The sequence below is a fragment of the Petaurus breviceps genome, unplaced genomic scaffold, assembly GCF_028583685.1.
Source record: "Petaurus breviceps papuanus isolate PSGF00001 unplaced genomic scaffold, PetGlider_PUasm1.0 177, whole genome shotgun sequence".
Classification (NCBI taxonomy): domain Eukaryota; kingdom Metazoa; phylum Chordata; class Mammalia; order Diprotodontia; family Petauridae; genus Petaurus; species Petaurus breviceps.
Genome location: NW_027185776.1, coordinates 4383488 through 4397968, shown reverse-complemented (window position 1 = coordinate 4397968; position 14481 = coordinate 4383488). Strand labels below are relative to the sequence as shown.

At 36.5% G+C, this 14481-nt stretch overlaps 1 protein-coding gene across 1 annotated transcript in view; it reads left to right on the top strand.

Moving 5' to 3' along the window:
• UNC79 (unc-79 homolog, NALCN channel complex subunit) overlaps window positions 1-14481 on the top strand; it is a 345437-nt gene that overhangs the window by 250549 nt on the left and 80407 nt on the right. The window contains exon 37 of the mRNA XM_069086022.1: window positions 12119-12259. Coding sequence (XP_068942123.1) covers window positions 12119-12259 — 141 coding nt within the window. The remainder of the gene's footprint in view (window positions 1-12118; window positions 12260-14481) is intronic.

The window sequence follows — 14481 nt, the reverse complement described above, 5'->3', positions numbered from 1 at the left end:
ACTTCTTGTCCTGGGGGCAGGTGCTGAACTGTGCTCTTGGTCCCCCTGTTCCCACAAAGTTCCACACAGACCTTTTGCTTTCTTTTTTTTGCATATGGGTTGAGAATTCTGGAAATCGCCACAGCTGCTGGTGATTCTCTCTCCTGAAGTCTGCTTGGGGCCCACCACTGCTTAGGGCTGCTCTGGAGGCCAGGAGCCATGCAGCTCACTTGGAGCTGTGCTGGGCTCCCAGCCTAGTGTGATGGATCCTTCCTGTTGGCCTTCCAGGCTTCTTTCAGTGGGTGCTTTGTTTCTCTTTGTCTCTTTGTGGGATCTGTACCTCTAAAGTTTGCTTAAAGTCATTTTTTACATATATTGGAAGTGTTTGGAGGGGAGCCTGCACCAAGTTTGTGCTTCTACTTCACCATCTTGGCTCCATTGATCTTATGATATTCTTGACCGCATTAATATTTGTTTAATTTCTTTAAATTCCATTCAAGAGTATCTCAGAATATTTAAATTATTTCTTTTTCTTTCTTTTTTTAAGCAATTGGGGTTAAGTAATTTGCTCAAGGTTACACGGCCAGGTGTTTCTGGGTGAGTGCTAAGTGTCTGAGCCTGGATTCAATCCCAGGTCATCCCGACTCTGGGGCCAGTGTTCTTACTCGCTGTGCTACTCAGCTGCCCCAATTGTTTCCTTTTTCAATCTGCATTCCTCTTCTACATTTTTTTAGTTGCTCCAAAAATTGTTTAAAAGTATGTCTGAATTTTGTTCCATTTCTATTTTAGGGGGCAGCTAGGTTGTGTAGTGAATAGAGAAGCAGCCCTGGAGTCAGGAGGACCTGAGTTCAAATCTGGCCTCAGACACTTAACACTCACTAGCCGTGTGACCTTGGGCAAGTCACTTAACCCTAGTTGCCCTGCCTTCTCCCCTCCAAAAAAGCAAAAAAAAAAATAATAATTTCTATTTTAGTGGATTTTCTTTTTCTTATGTGTTTTTAAAGCTATATTTCTTCCCTTTATTATTTTTATTTGTTATCTTTTTTTGAATGGTCTTTGAGGATCCTGATTCCTTTGAACCTCTTTATCGTCTTGAATAAATGCACTCATATATCTTCTTTTTCTCCTTGGAGCAAGGGTTATCCTTGATAAAAATATAAAAAGAGAATAAACAGGCTTTTGCAGAATATTTTCTACCAGAGATAACAACTTTATAGTAACAACTTAGGGAGAGGTAAAGAGAACAGAAGATTCTATTTGGTTATTTTTTGTTGTTGTGTTACAAAAGAACAACAACAACAGAACACATTTCATTTTCTGGAACAAAGCATAGTATTTGGGATGCTCCTCATGTAAGGTGTCCTATGTATTTGTTAAGATCATACAAAATTCTAAGATAGATATGACCTTAGTGATAGCTTTGTTTAATAATCTTTTAAATATCAACCTCAGGTGAAGCATGAAAAATATGTCACTGTCCTTTAAAAATTCCAAATAGAAGGATTTCCTATGAACATTAAGTTTTCTAAATGTACCTAGTTGAGAATGGAATTGTGCTGATTTCACTAAATCCTGGAATACTACAGGGCCTCCTTAGTGCCACCCACAGCCACTCAGAAGAGATTGATTTAGAAACTCACACAGGAAAAACCAAATTGATGAAGATTATTTAATTCCTAAATTATGGTGTACAGTTGGATGAGCAACTCTTTGAATTAATGCACCAGTACTTGTATCTCAGAGAGGCACTGTAAATGGATAATGATTCAGAGTAAAATAGGGAATAGAAAAGTAAATGTCTACACAACACATTCAGTGATTGTAAACTACTTCCTATTGTAAAAGGCCATATCTCTGACACTAACAATCTCTCAGCAATTCTGTGTGGTGGTGACTGAAAATCCTGGAAGATGACAATCTCGGAGGACTCCTAATTGTAGGTGACCTTTAGGAAAGCTGAGTGTAAGAAGATTGTATCACTTAATTAATAGTAACTGTCACGAAAGAAATGGCATGAAAGACATCAAAGACACATTAAATTATTAGAGAAAGAGGATCAGTAATGTAGTGAGGGCAAAGAATAGATTGAGTATTCTACTCATATCCAAGAAATATTAAAAGAAACAGAGAGTAAAGACTTAGGACATTGGGCAGATTCTCTATGAGAACTTAATCAGAAAAATGTAGACAAGAATCTGACAAAGTGAGAAAGTAAGGGTGCTCTGCAGGATGATCTGGTTTTGAATCCTGGTGCTGCTATGTAATGCCCATGTCCTTTACCTCTCTGGTCCCAAGTTTCCTAATTTATAAAATGAGAACTTATAGGGCTTTTTTCCAATTCTAAATTTAATAGCAATAAAATATTTATTGAGTAGCTACTGTTTACAAGGCTCTATTCTCAACATTAGGAGGGGAGGTGAGAATTCACATGCAATTCAATAAGCCATGTTTTGGGGGATATCTTTTGTTTTTAAATTATCTTCATTTCCAATAAGCCATTCTTTGTAACAAAGAATAAAAAAGAGGAAAAAATAGTTTACCAAAACAAACCAACACATAACTGAATTTGACAGTACAATATTCCATATTCTTCATTCCCTCCTTCTGCAAAGAAATAAGGGGGTTACATTTTCTCAGCTCATATCTGTAGTAAAACTTTGTCATAATTTCTCGGGGTTCAATTTTGTTTTCTTTTTATGAAACATTTATTAAGTACCTATGTGTAAGTAACTATACTAGGTGTTCAGAATACAAAGACAAAAAAAAGTCTTAGTTCAGTTTTAAATGATTAAAGCATAAAATTGCAGTAAACTTTAATAGCTTAAAACTCCAATAAGACTTTTAGTAAATCATGTTTACTACATGGTAGAACAACATATAGATAGGTAAATATAAAATGTTTGCAAAATAAATACAAGATAATTTGAGGAGAACTAACTGGGAGCATCAGGAAAGTGCTAATATGGGAGTTGGCACTTGAGCTAAACTTTGAAGAGGAGAGTCAGGATTCTGTCAGGTTGAGGTAAAGAGTAAGAGAGCATTCTAGGCAAGGGCAACCTGTGCGAAGGCATGGATGTGTGTGATAGAATATCATATGCAGGATCATGTGAGCAACAAGATGGAGGACTTTCTCCAGGGGCTCTCAAACCTCTCCAACACAGAAGATAAGGAAGACAACCCTATTACACCAGTAGAGCAAGTTCTAGGGGTAGATAGCTCTGTAGCAACAGTGTTACAAAGATCCAAACTAAAGAACCAAGGAACAGAGGGAAGTGGAAAAGATCCCAGGACATGAGATGTTTATGAGGTTCGGTGTAACATTCCACCAAGCCTGAGGGAAAGACTTTATAGCACCCTGCTAGGGTCAGTTCTTGCCCAAGTCACTAGGGCTAGTGAATCATGAATTGCTCAGTTTGGGAGAAGGCTGAGATGTTTTTAGGGTCAGCCCCTAAAGAAACAGTCACAGGGGAGGGAGTCAGAAAGTGAGAAGTAGGGAAAATAAGAGGGAAAAAGATTAGAATTACCAAGGATTTCAGGAAGAAGGAAACCCAAAGATCTTGAACAAAAGCAGATCAATTAGCAGGAAAAGCGCTAACAACAGAAAGAAATATTTTCTCCAGATCTAGCAAATAAATTCAGTTATCTATAAATAAATATTGAAAATCAAAGGAAAATGAGTCAACAACAGAAGAATCTGTGGAATTTGAAGAGAACATGGAAACACAGCACACTCTGAGTGGTTCAAAGAGAAATGGGAAGTATAAGAGCAGAATTTATGGCCTGTAGAACAAAAATAATGGGCAGGATAAAAAGACTGAACTCTTCAGTGGCAAGCCTTGTCTATAAGAAGAGAGAACAATAGATCATAAATGCAAATACAATTAAATAAAAAAGTGAAGGACAATTTAGAAGAACAGAAAAAAAACCCAATAACATCCTCATTATATAAGCAAAACATACAGCTCTTGAAGACATACTTAGAGACAATCCAAGGATCATAGGTCTTCCAAAAGAACATGACAGAACAATGAACCTTAACATTATAATGAAGGAAATAATATAGAACTGCCCAGAACTTCTGAACATAGAAAATGAAATTCTAGTTGAAAGAATTCACAGATTGCCTCTAGAATACAATATACAGGGAATACAAAGTCAATTTGATTGGAATATAGAATTCTTTGGAGGAAGTAATGTTAATTTGATATGGATTTAATAGATTGGAAGCAGATTGTATAGGACTCTAAATGCCAAACAAAGTAGTTTAAATTAAATACAAAAATCATAAGGACCTGTTGACATTTATTGAGCATAAGAGTGATGAGTTCAGATCTGTGCTTTAGGAGTATCAGTTTGACAGATATTTTGGGATGGAATAAGAGAGACTGGAAATAAAGAGATCAATTTAGGGGGCTATTATACTTTGGGTGAGAGCTGATGAGGTCCTGAATCAAGGTGGTGGCCATATAAATTGGAGGACATGAACATATCAGAAGTGTTATGGAAATTTAATTAGCAATACTTGGAAATTTATTGGGTGAATGAATGAGGCATATATTAAGTTCTTACTATATGCAAATAAGTGTGTTCTAAGTACTGGGAAAACAAATAGATAAATAAAGCAGTTCTTGCTCTGAAAGAGCTCACAATCTCATGGGTATGGGTACTGAGGGAAAGTAAAGACTTAAGAATGATTCCAACATGGTAAAACTGAGTTAAGTGGAAGAACAGTGGTATTCTTAGCAGAGAGTATTTTGGAAGATGGATGGGTTTGGAGGGAAAAAAAATAGGTTCAGTTTTGGATATATTGAGTTTGAGATGCTGTTGGGGATGTTCCTTGTCTTTAAGGACCCCACATACCAACATGATAAGCTAACTTAGTGTTATCAGGTACTTTATAGTAATTATCAAGTAAGTGGTACAGAGTAAATACTCCAGGAGGTGAGATGGAAGAGATCACTGTTGAGTTATTGAGGATTTAGGAAAGAAAGTGGCTTTCAATCTGAGTTTTGAAGGGTAGTTGGAATTTGGTTAGTTAAAGAGAAGGATCATAGATTAGCAGTGAATATCTTTGAACTTCTATATGATTTGTCATCACTACCAAAATTATATTCATGGTCAACCTACACAGTTTCACACTGGATAATTTTGTGTACTCGACATACACATATAGAAATATCCTGGGAACAGGAGGCAAGATCTGTCTTCTAGTTTGGGTTCTGTAACTTAGTAGTTATGCAGTTTTAGCCAAGTTATTTATTATATCTGAGTCCTAGTTTCCTCATCTGTTAAATGAATTGTTGGTAATGGCTTCATGGACTGTCTTACAGGGTTGTCATAAAGATCAGATAAGATAATTGATATAAAGTACTACAGAAATTTTAGTCATTATAATGATATCTAGAGAAGAACATGATATCAGTTAAACTCATGTTTCTAAAATGCTTTACTGTTTACAAAGCACCTGACTCATAGCAACTTCGTAAGCTAGCTAATATAAGTGTAGTCCATGTGACTTCTGAGTCTTCTTATCCCAACACTATTCTCCCAGTGACAAATTGGGTATCTAGGTCTTGACTATGCCTCCCTCCTTAGTGTTATAGGGGTACCCCTGGAAAGACAGTGGTAATTTTCTAATGCCATTAGCTCTAATGCCACATCATGAGCTTTCCCCCAAGATTGACAGTTAATAATCATAATTAGCCAGCCATAAAGAACTTTAAGAAAAGAGTATTTACTAAAGTGATATAATAAGAGCAATTGACACAAAATATGCCCCAAAATCCAGTGTTATATTCTCTTATAAGTATATATAGAGTACAGATGAAAGTGAACTACCTGTTAGGGAGAACATGTGAAGGTAACACATAACTTTTGTTTACTTAGAGTCCTTTTCTTTCATTTATGGGGGTGTTCAAGAACTTCCCTTTAAGTATAGTGAGTCTGTGTCCATCTATCCTTGAACCAACTGGCAACAGCATCTGCATTGGGAACCATCTAGAGCATTGAAAAAGAGATGGAAAGTCCAACATCATCAAGATCTTTCAAAGATGGAGAGTTCTCCTCCAGTCAGAGCTGGGGAGACCTTATCATGGTTGAATTTGAAGACCCTCTCTCCACTCTCCAAATCCTCTTTGCCCAGGTGGTTTCTCCTCAAGGCTGTGCTGAAAAACCCTATTTGATCTAATTTCTGGAAAAGCCTTCACAATAACTGTGACTTTTATAAAGGATCCAGATAATGTAACAAAATCTGATAGCCATTTGGAGTAGACCTCTTATCTGCAGTCATTGCACTTTATCAAATGAATTTTCATTACTTAGTCTAAGGTCTTTTGATTGATTTATTAAGACATGTTCTCACTTAGTTAAGGCTAAAATGAGATGGAGTGGTTTAATACCCCTCGCTCCCTGCCCACCATCTTCCCCTTTATATAAGTATTATTGTTGTCATTTTGCAGATGAATAAAGCAAGACTTAGAGAGGTCGTGACTTGCCCAAGGTCGCCTAACTAGTAGGTATTAGCATACTTAGCATAGTCTCTCTTGCCCCATTAGTTATGTTGTTATCCTCCTTGCCTCAAGGCTGGAACCATATGCGTTTTTATTGCCATGAACAAGAAATATCTTTTCTCATACACATCTAACCAAGCTTCATGTTCACTTTATTTTCTCTTACTCTCTTAAGTCACAATCTTTTCCGGATTCAAATTTAGTACTCTTCCCATCTTGTTTTCTGCACAAAACTCCCATTTTTATCAAATGACCTATTTTGTCAACATGGTGTAGTAGGCATGGTGATAGATTTGAAGTCATGGGACCTGACTTCAAACCTTGGCTCTGCCACTTACTAACTGTGTGACCTTGGGCAAGTGATTTAATCTCTCTGGACCTCCATTTTTCAATTTACAAAATTAGGGTCTGAATTGGATGACCTCAAGTGATCCTTCTAGTTATAGATATGATATTATGATCTCTCTTCTACTTTCCCATCACAAATTCCATCCACTTACCCAAAAGTTCTTAGACAATGACTTTACCTCTTTCCTATCCTCATCCTTCCTATGTTTTCCATTTGCTAGCTTCTTTTTCCTATCTCCATCCATATTTATTCTCTTTCTATGAATCATACTAAGAAAAAAGGAGTCAGAGAAAAGAGGGGGAAATAGAAATTGGTGAGATATTTCCTGTTCACGTCAACATTGTTGGGTCTTTACTATAAAAAAGTCTATGTCAGAAATCAACAAAGTTAGCAGGTAGGGACCTGCCTCACATGCAAGCCATTCATGAACTGAGGTCAGACACCAATCCAGGCCATATTATCTGAAAAGATTATTTTACCCAATTCTCATGAATCAGGGTAATTTTCTAACTTTTGGTTATAGAATTATATATTTAGATCTGGAAGGGACCTTAGAGGCCATTGAATGTCTAACTGCCTAATTTTACAGATTAAGATACTAAGGTACAGAGAGATTAAGTAAAATGCTGAGGGTCACAAAGTTAGTGTCTATGGCAAGATTTAGACCTAAGTCTTCCTGACTTGAAGTACAATACTCTGTCCTCTGTACCACCCAACTTCTGTGCTGTCTTGCTGACCTGATGAATTCTCATTGAGAGTGCAAGAATGCCTTCTTGGACACAAAGATAGTACCCATTATTACTTTTTTAAAATTAATAACACATAATCATAGTAACAGCAGCTTCCATGCATATAGATTTAAGTTGAAAATGTTATACATTATTATTTTTTTTGGGGGGGGGTGAGGCAGTCAGGGTTAAGTGATTTACCCAGGGTCATCTAACCAGTAAGTTCAAGTATCTGAGGCCGAATTTGAACTCAGGTCCTCCTGACTCCAGGGCCAGGGCTTTATTCATGGCGCCACCTAGCTGCCCCTGCATACACTATTTAAATTTGATCTAGCCTTACCCTTCAAAACCTCCTTTCTAAATAGTCTTTATGGGAAAGATTTCTGTGAATTATGGTTATTCTCAGCTGCTTCATCATAATACTAACTCACATATATATGGCTCAGTATCCTCATTTGTAAAATAAGAATTTAGGACTAGCTGGTTTCTGAAGTCCTTCCCAGCTCATCTATGATCCCGTGATTATTTTAGAAGCTAGTTCTGCTTCAGAAATATGTTTGAATAGGTTACCTCTGGTGTCAATTCCAATTTACTAATTCTAAGGGTCTTTTTAGTAGCTGCTGACCTTGGTTTCTTTGCTGTTCCAGTGACCTGTCTCAGAGCTCAGTTCCATTATTCAGCTATGGAGGAATGAAATATCCCTAACTAAAGAGATTGCTTATGTGATGCAGTTAAAATAAGGTTGACTCTGTACCTAGCAGAAGTTTCTCTGTATCTGCAGATTTAAGACACTGCCTCTAATGAGTGTATTGGTGTTGACTCCTTTAAGGACTATATGCAAACTCAATCAGGGCATCTTTTACTCAGTCAGCCTCTTTAACTTTATAGCTTTGACTTCATTATAGCATTTTAAAAAACACATCATTATAAAATGCATCATAAAATTTTCCTACTCATCCTTTGGATATTGTACTCATAATACCTGAGATACATGGGAAACATCTGAGCATTTGAAAACATTGTCGTGATTCCTCACTGGTGGATACCAGCCAACTTCTCTCCTCCCTCAAAGATATTAAATGTTGTATCATCTCAATACAACTTCTGTGTGGCCTTTTGCTGTCACTTTTACATATTAGGAGTCTGCATGCTTATTCTGGTATTCATCTTTAGGTTATTGATGGGTCATGTCCATGGCTTCTAAATCAGTTCCTAGAGCAAGAAAACATATAGAAAAATCACTTCATGAACCTTTTCCCCTCATCTGTAAAATGATATCTTTAGAATAGATGATGTCTACGACTTTGTAGTTCTAAATCCTAAGATCCTTTAATTTTGTTCCAAAGGTGGTGAGATAAATCACACTAGACCAGGAATTAGAAAATATGGCTTTGAGACCTGCTTCCTTCCCATATGTATTATGTGAGCTTGGCCATTTACTTCTATCTTAGAACCTTTGTTTTTTTTTTCATCTGTAAAATGGAGATAATTCTACTAGTACAACTCTTCTGAGAAAAGTACTTTACATTTTTATAGTAAAGCACTATAAATATGACTACTTTAACCTTGGTCAATGTATTTAACTTCCTGACTCTCAATTCCTGATATGTAAAAGGAAGAATAATATTTTAACTACCTGTATCATAGGAGAGGTAGTATAGTATAATGAAATGAACAATGGATTTGGAATCAAGAGATCTGAATTGGAATGCTGCTTCTAACACATAATAAATGTGAAATCTTGGCCAGGTCACTTAATTTCTCTGATATACAGCTATAAAGGGGGTACAGTGCTTCCATATAGCAGAGTGAAGAAAAATAGGAGGTTTAGGGGACTATAATATTAACATGAGTCAACTCTGTGCCAAGGCAGTGAACAAAAAGGTAATGATATTCTAGACGGCCTGTGTGTACTTAAGGTACCTCTAGAATGCACTAAGAGAAGCATAATATTGAGAATGAGACAGGTGAGAATTTTAGTTGTACTCTTCCTTGGGTTACATCAGACCTGGAGGAACTATGTCTCATTCTGGGCACTACATTTTGGGAAAAACATTGACAAACTAGAGTGCATGCAGAAGAGGGCAACCATAATGATGGAAGAACTGGAAATCATGACATTGAGAATCATTTGAAATACATCAGGATAATTAGACTAAAGAAAAGACCTGAGGGGATGTTCATGGTAACTACATTTAAGTATTTGAAGGCTTGTCATGTGGAAAAGAGATTAGACTTGTTCTGCATGTCCTCATAGGGCATATCTAGTAACAATGAATTAAAGCTGCAGAGAAGCACATTTTATCTTGTTATTAAAAAAAACCTTCCTAACAATTAGAGCTATCTGAAAGTGGAATTTGGTGCTTCAAGAGTAAATGAGTTTCCCAATGTTGGAGGACTTCAGCCAGAAGTTGAGCATCCCTCCCCTTCAGATACTCATAGAACTAGATGATCTTTAGTGCCCTTCCAACTCAGAGATACTGGGTCTGTTTGTAACTTACACCACTTATCTAACAGGATTTCTGTGGGGGAAGTGCTTTTTAAACTCTAAAGTTCTATATAAATATGAGTTATTTTTAATTATTACTGTCATAGACAATATTATTTAATTTTAATATTGTTTCAGCCCTTCTTGGATAATTATATAATTCTAAATTATCAACACAACATTGAAATGTATACATTTTTTTCTTTTTAGGTTCTTTCCTTACTCTTTAAACAATTTCCCTTCTTTCCTCCTGGAAATGCCATCAATTTCCCTATTTCTGTTGAGGGCACCACCATCCTCCCAGTCACCCAGGTTTGTAACCTTGGAGTCATTTTTGACTCTTCCCTCTCCCCCAACCCCCATATCCAACCAGTTGCCAAGTCCTATTGGTTCTACCATCACATCTCTTGCATCCATCCCCTTTTGTTCATTCCCAGGGCTTCCACTCTAGTTTAGGCCTTCATCATCTCTCATCTGGACTGTTGTAATAGCTTCATAATTAGTTTCCCTATTTCTAGACTCTTCCCTATCCACACAGATCTAGAGCAGACTTCTTAGTGTATAGCATCACAGGACCACAGATTTGGAGCTGGAAAGGACCTTAGCAGACATCTAATCCAACCCCCTAATTTTATAGATGAGGAAAATGGCATCCAGAAAGAGTAAGTGCATTGCTCAAAGTCAGAATCATAGTAAGTGGCAGAGCCAGGATTTGAACCAAGGTTCTCTGATATTCAAATCCAGCAGATCTGCTCATATTATTCCCTTGTAAAACCATCAGTGGCTCCCTATTGTCTCTATAATACATATAGATTCCTTACTGTGATATTTAAGGACCTCCAAAGTCTGGCTTCTTTCTGGTCTTATTTCACCTTTGCATTCTCTGTATTTCAGCCAAACTGGGTAACTGATTGTTCCCTCAGTGAGGTACTTCCCCTCCTACTTCTGCGCCATTGCACAAGCCATTCTCCATACTGGAATATACCACTTTCTCATCTTTGACTCTCAGAAACCTTATTTTCTTTAAGGTTCATTTCTTGTCATCTCTGTGAAGCCTTTTCTGTCAAGTGCTTAGTGTTTGCTCTCACCTCAAATTACTTTTTATTTACCTATCTTTTCATGTTATACCCACCTCCAGTAAAATGTAAGCTCCTGGAGGGCAGAGGCTATTTCATTGTCTGTTTCCCTAGTGCCTAGCATAGTACCTTGCATGTAGTAGACGTTTAATGAATGTTTGTTGACTTGAATGCAATCAAATGTTATCCTGTATACACCAAAAGAATAATAAATTGTAAGTTACTTAGGAGCAAATGTCATCTATATTTTTCTTTAAAAAAAAAAGCTTACCTTTTTTTTTGCTATTCTGTACTTAACAAACACCAATAATACTCATCCTTTCCCCTACTCTGAATATGAAAAAACCTTCCTTTTGCTCTATTTTTCCATATTAGCACTTTGTAAATGTATTTATAAATCTCAAAATGCTCTGTAAATGTAAACTATTGTCATTGGCATCATCACTGTCATCACCATCACGACCATCATCATCACCACTGCCACCACTATCATCATCACTATGATTGTCATCATCAAACCTCATGAGGCACAGGGAGATGAAGATTTGGTTAAAGGTTGTGAATGTGTATAGTAAAGTCTGGAACCTGAATTTCCCTTGACTCCTCAGATACTATTGAGTAGTGTCACTCATCTACTAATAGAATATATTTTTCTTCAACTAGAAAGCATAGAGGAGTTATTCAAGTGGCCTTATACCACAAAAGGGAACAAAAATTTACTAAAAATCATGTCATTAAGAACATATATCACTCTTCCACCAATGAAAGGAATCTTTGTCATAGATTACACTTCCTTTTTCCATGTCTATGGTGGTGGTGGTGGGATTAGAACTTTGTGGGGCTATTCAAATAGAGCAAAGCACTGCTTTTCCAAAATCTGAGATGTATAAAATGAGAACTATTGGAAGTGATTAGATATGGTTTCTAGTACTTTAAAACCCTGATTTTATTGTTTATATATGAACATTTTTTCTCTGTTTTCATTTTAGATGTCATGACTGTGGGGCCATTCTTGAAGAATATGATGAGGAAACACTAGGGCTAGCCATTGTAGTGCTCTCCACATTCATCCACCTAAGTCCAGATCTTGCGGCTCCTTTGTTGCTGGATATCATGCAATCTGTGGGAAGGTGAATCCATTTTCTGGCTTTCTAGATGGGAAGAATTTCTCCCCCCTACTATGAATTTCTATGATACCAAACCAAATAATTCAATAATGAAGGAACTCATTCATTCATTGGTTGTTTGGTAAGAATAATACCAAATAACTGGACTGACTCAATTTTATTGCATATGGTTTTTGTTTTAATTTTTATTGAACACAATTAATTTGTGAACTGAATTTGTCAGTTGTTTGGATGTTGTGACACAATTTCAGAGAAGTATTGTAGGCAATCCTCAAGCTCAGTCTCTTGTGAGCAATGAGGCAACATATACTAGTATTGAGCAGTCTCTATCCTGCCCTGATCTTGGTAAACCCACAAACGAGTTTTATTGAATGAGCAGAAATGTACTTGGAAGTAATAGAATCTATTGAATAGGGCAAGGAAATAAATATGGCAGATTTCAAAGATTAGGCTGGCCCTGAGAAATGAAGGAAAAGAAGTAACTTGAGGGATACAGGTCCTTCATCCTGATTAAATGATAAATGCATTAAGCTTAGTTGCCTTAGGCCGTTTATTAGGATAAACATGTCTGATGTGGTAGATCTTTCAGAAGACAGACATATGAAAACTCATAACAGCCATAAACTAGTTATGTGTCTGTTGGTAAGTTACTTCCCTTCTCAGTTTTTTGCCTCCTCTCCTCTCTTCTCACCTAGAAATTATTCCTTACAATTTGGAAAGGAGACTACATCAAGGTAAAGAGTAACCACAGTTGTCAGTCCCTTACTACCAAGGTTTGTTTATACCCTATATTCCAAGGTCCTATGGTAAGTGGGAGCAAAAAGATTATACAGACTTGCCCAGCTATATTGCTATGTAGACAGAAGAGTATCCAAGAGTCCAAGTGAACATCATGGGAATTTCAAGAGTAAAGAACTAAGAGGTTAAATACTAAGTCCTACTTTTATTATCATATATCCCAGCTTGGAACAGTTGAGAAGTGATGTTTATTTCACATCAGATCTACTTGGCAGATTCAGGAAATGAAATTTTCATTTAGGGAGTTTCTACTATTTCTTACTATTAATACTAAAGAATTCTATAACAGTGAGAATTATTAACATAGGCTGATACTATACCATGAAACAACCAACTGACAAAGAGAAACTACTTAAAGATAAATCTTCTGAAGAAAGTTTTTCCTTAAACAAAACATATTAAAATTTTGCTTTTCTCTCCCTTTGGCAAAGAAACACTTCATACTAAGTACCTTAAAGTGCAGCAGCTGAGAGATGAGAGAAATTAAAAGCAGTGGTCCTGATCTATAATGTTTCTTTAGGGGAAGAGGGCCTTTGTTATAGGCTTCATTGTGTCCTGTTATTTTCATTTTATTACGGACAGCTGTGTTTTCGGGGAAGTGATTTGATCTATTATATAACTAAATCCAAGAAATAATGAATTATACTAAAATGGATTAAATTGAGTCAAATGAATTCTGCCACATATCGTGTTACAGCACTGTCTCTGATATGACTACAAAACCCCTATTTGTGCTGGCTGGCTGAATCCATAAAGGGGGGCTAGATACTTCTTCCTTAAGGTTCTAGAGTTAATTGTGGAGGGCTAAAGGTATCTTTCTAATGCCATTGCTTATGAGTCCCCACTGGAGTGCTTTACCTGTGATTATTATTTGCTGTCTGTTAGCCAGCCAGAGCTAATTAGATTTTAGTTGGGGTTATTAGGGGGAAAACACATATTTATTTAATTCCTACTACATTCCAGGTATTGAATAAACTAGTGAATTAAATCTTGCTTCAAATTACCCGTCTCCCTGCCCCTGGAATACTATTTGAAATAATTTTTTTATTAAATAGATATGATGACCAATTACTATCATAAATACTAATTGGCATCTATTCTGGGGGAGACTTTTGGATTGGGGATGTGAAATTAGGCACTGTGTAAATTGTTAATCTGTTTACATAAAATACTCTAAATTATTCTGGCTAGGAGGCATATAATTTGATATTAGAAATAGTTTTGATGGGTTGGATAAAATTTGAAGATTTTTTTTGGGGGAACTACCTGATAGGACTAATGGGAAATATCATGTTATTTTGGAAAGAATGCTGAATTTGGAGTTAGAAGACCTGGGCTTTACTCCTGACTCCTCTGCTGCTTATCCCCATGTGACCTTGAATAAGTAATTTTCCTTTTTGGATATCAGTTCCTTTTCTGTAAAATGA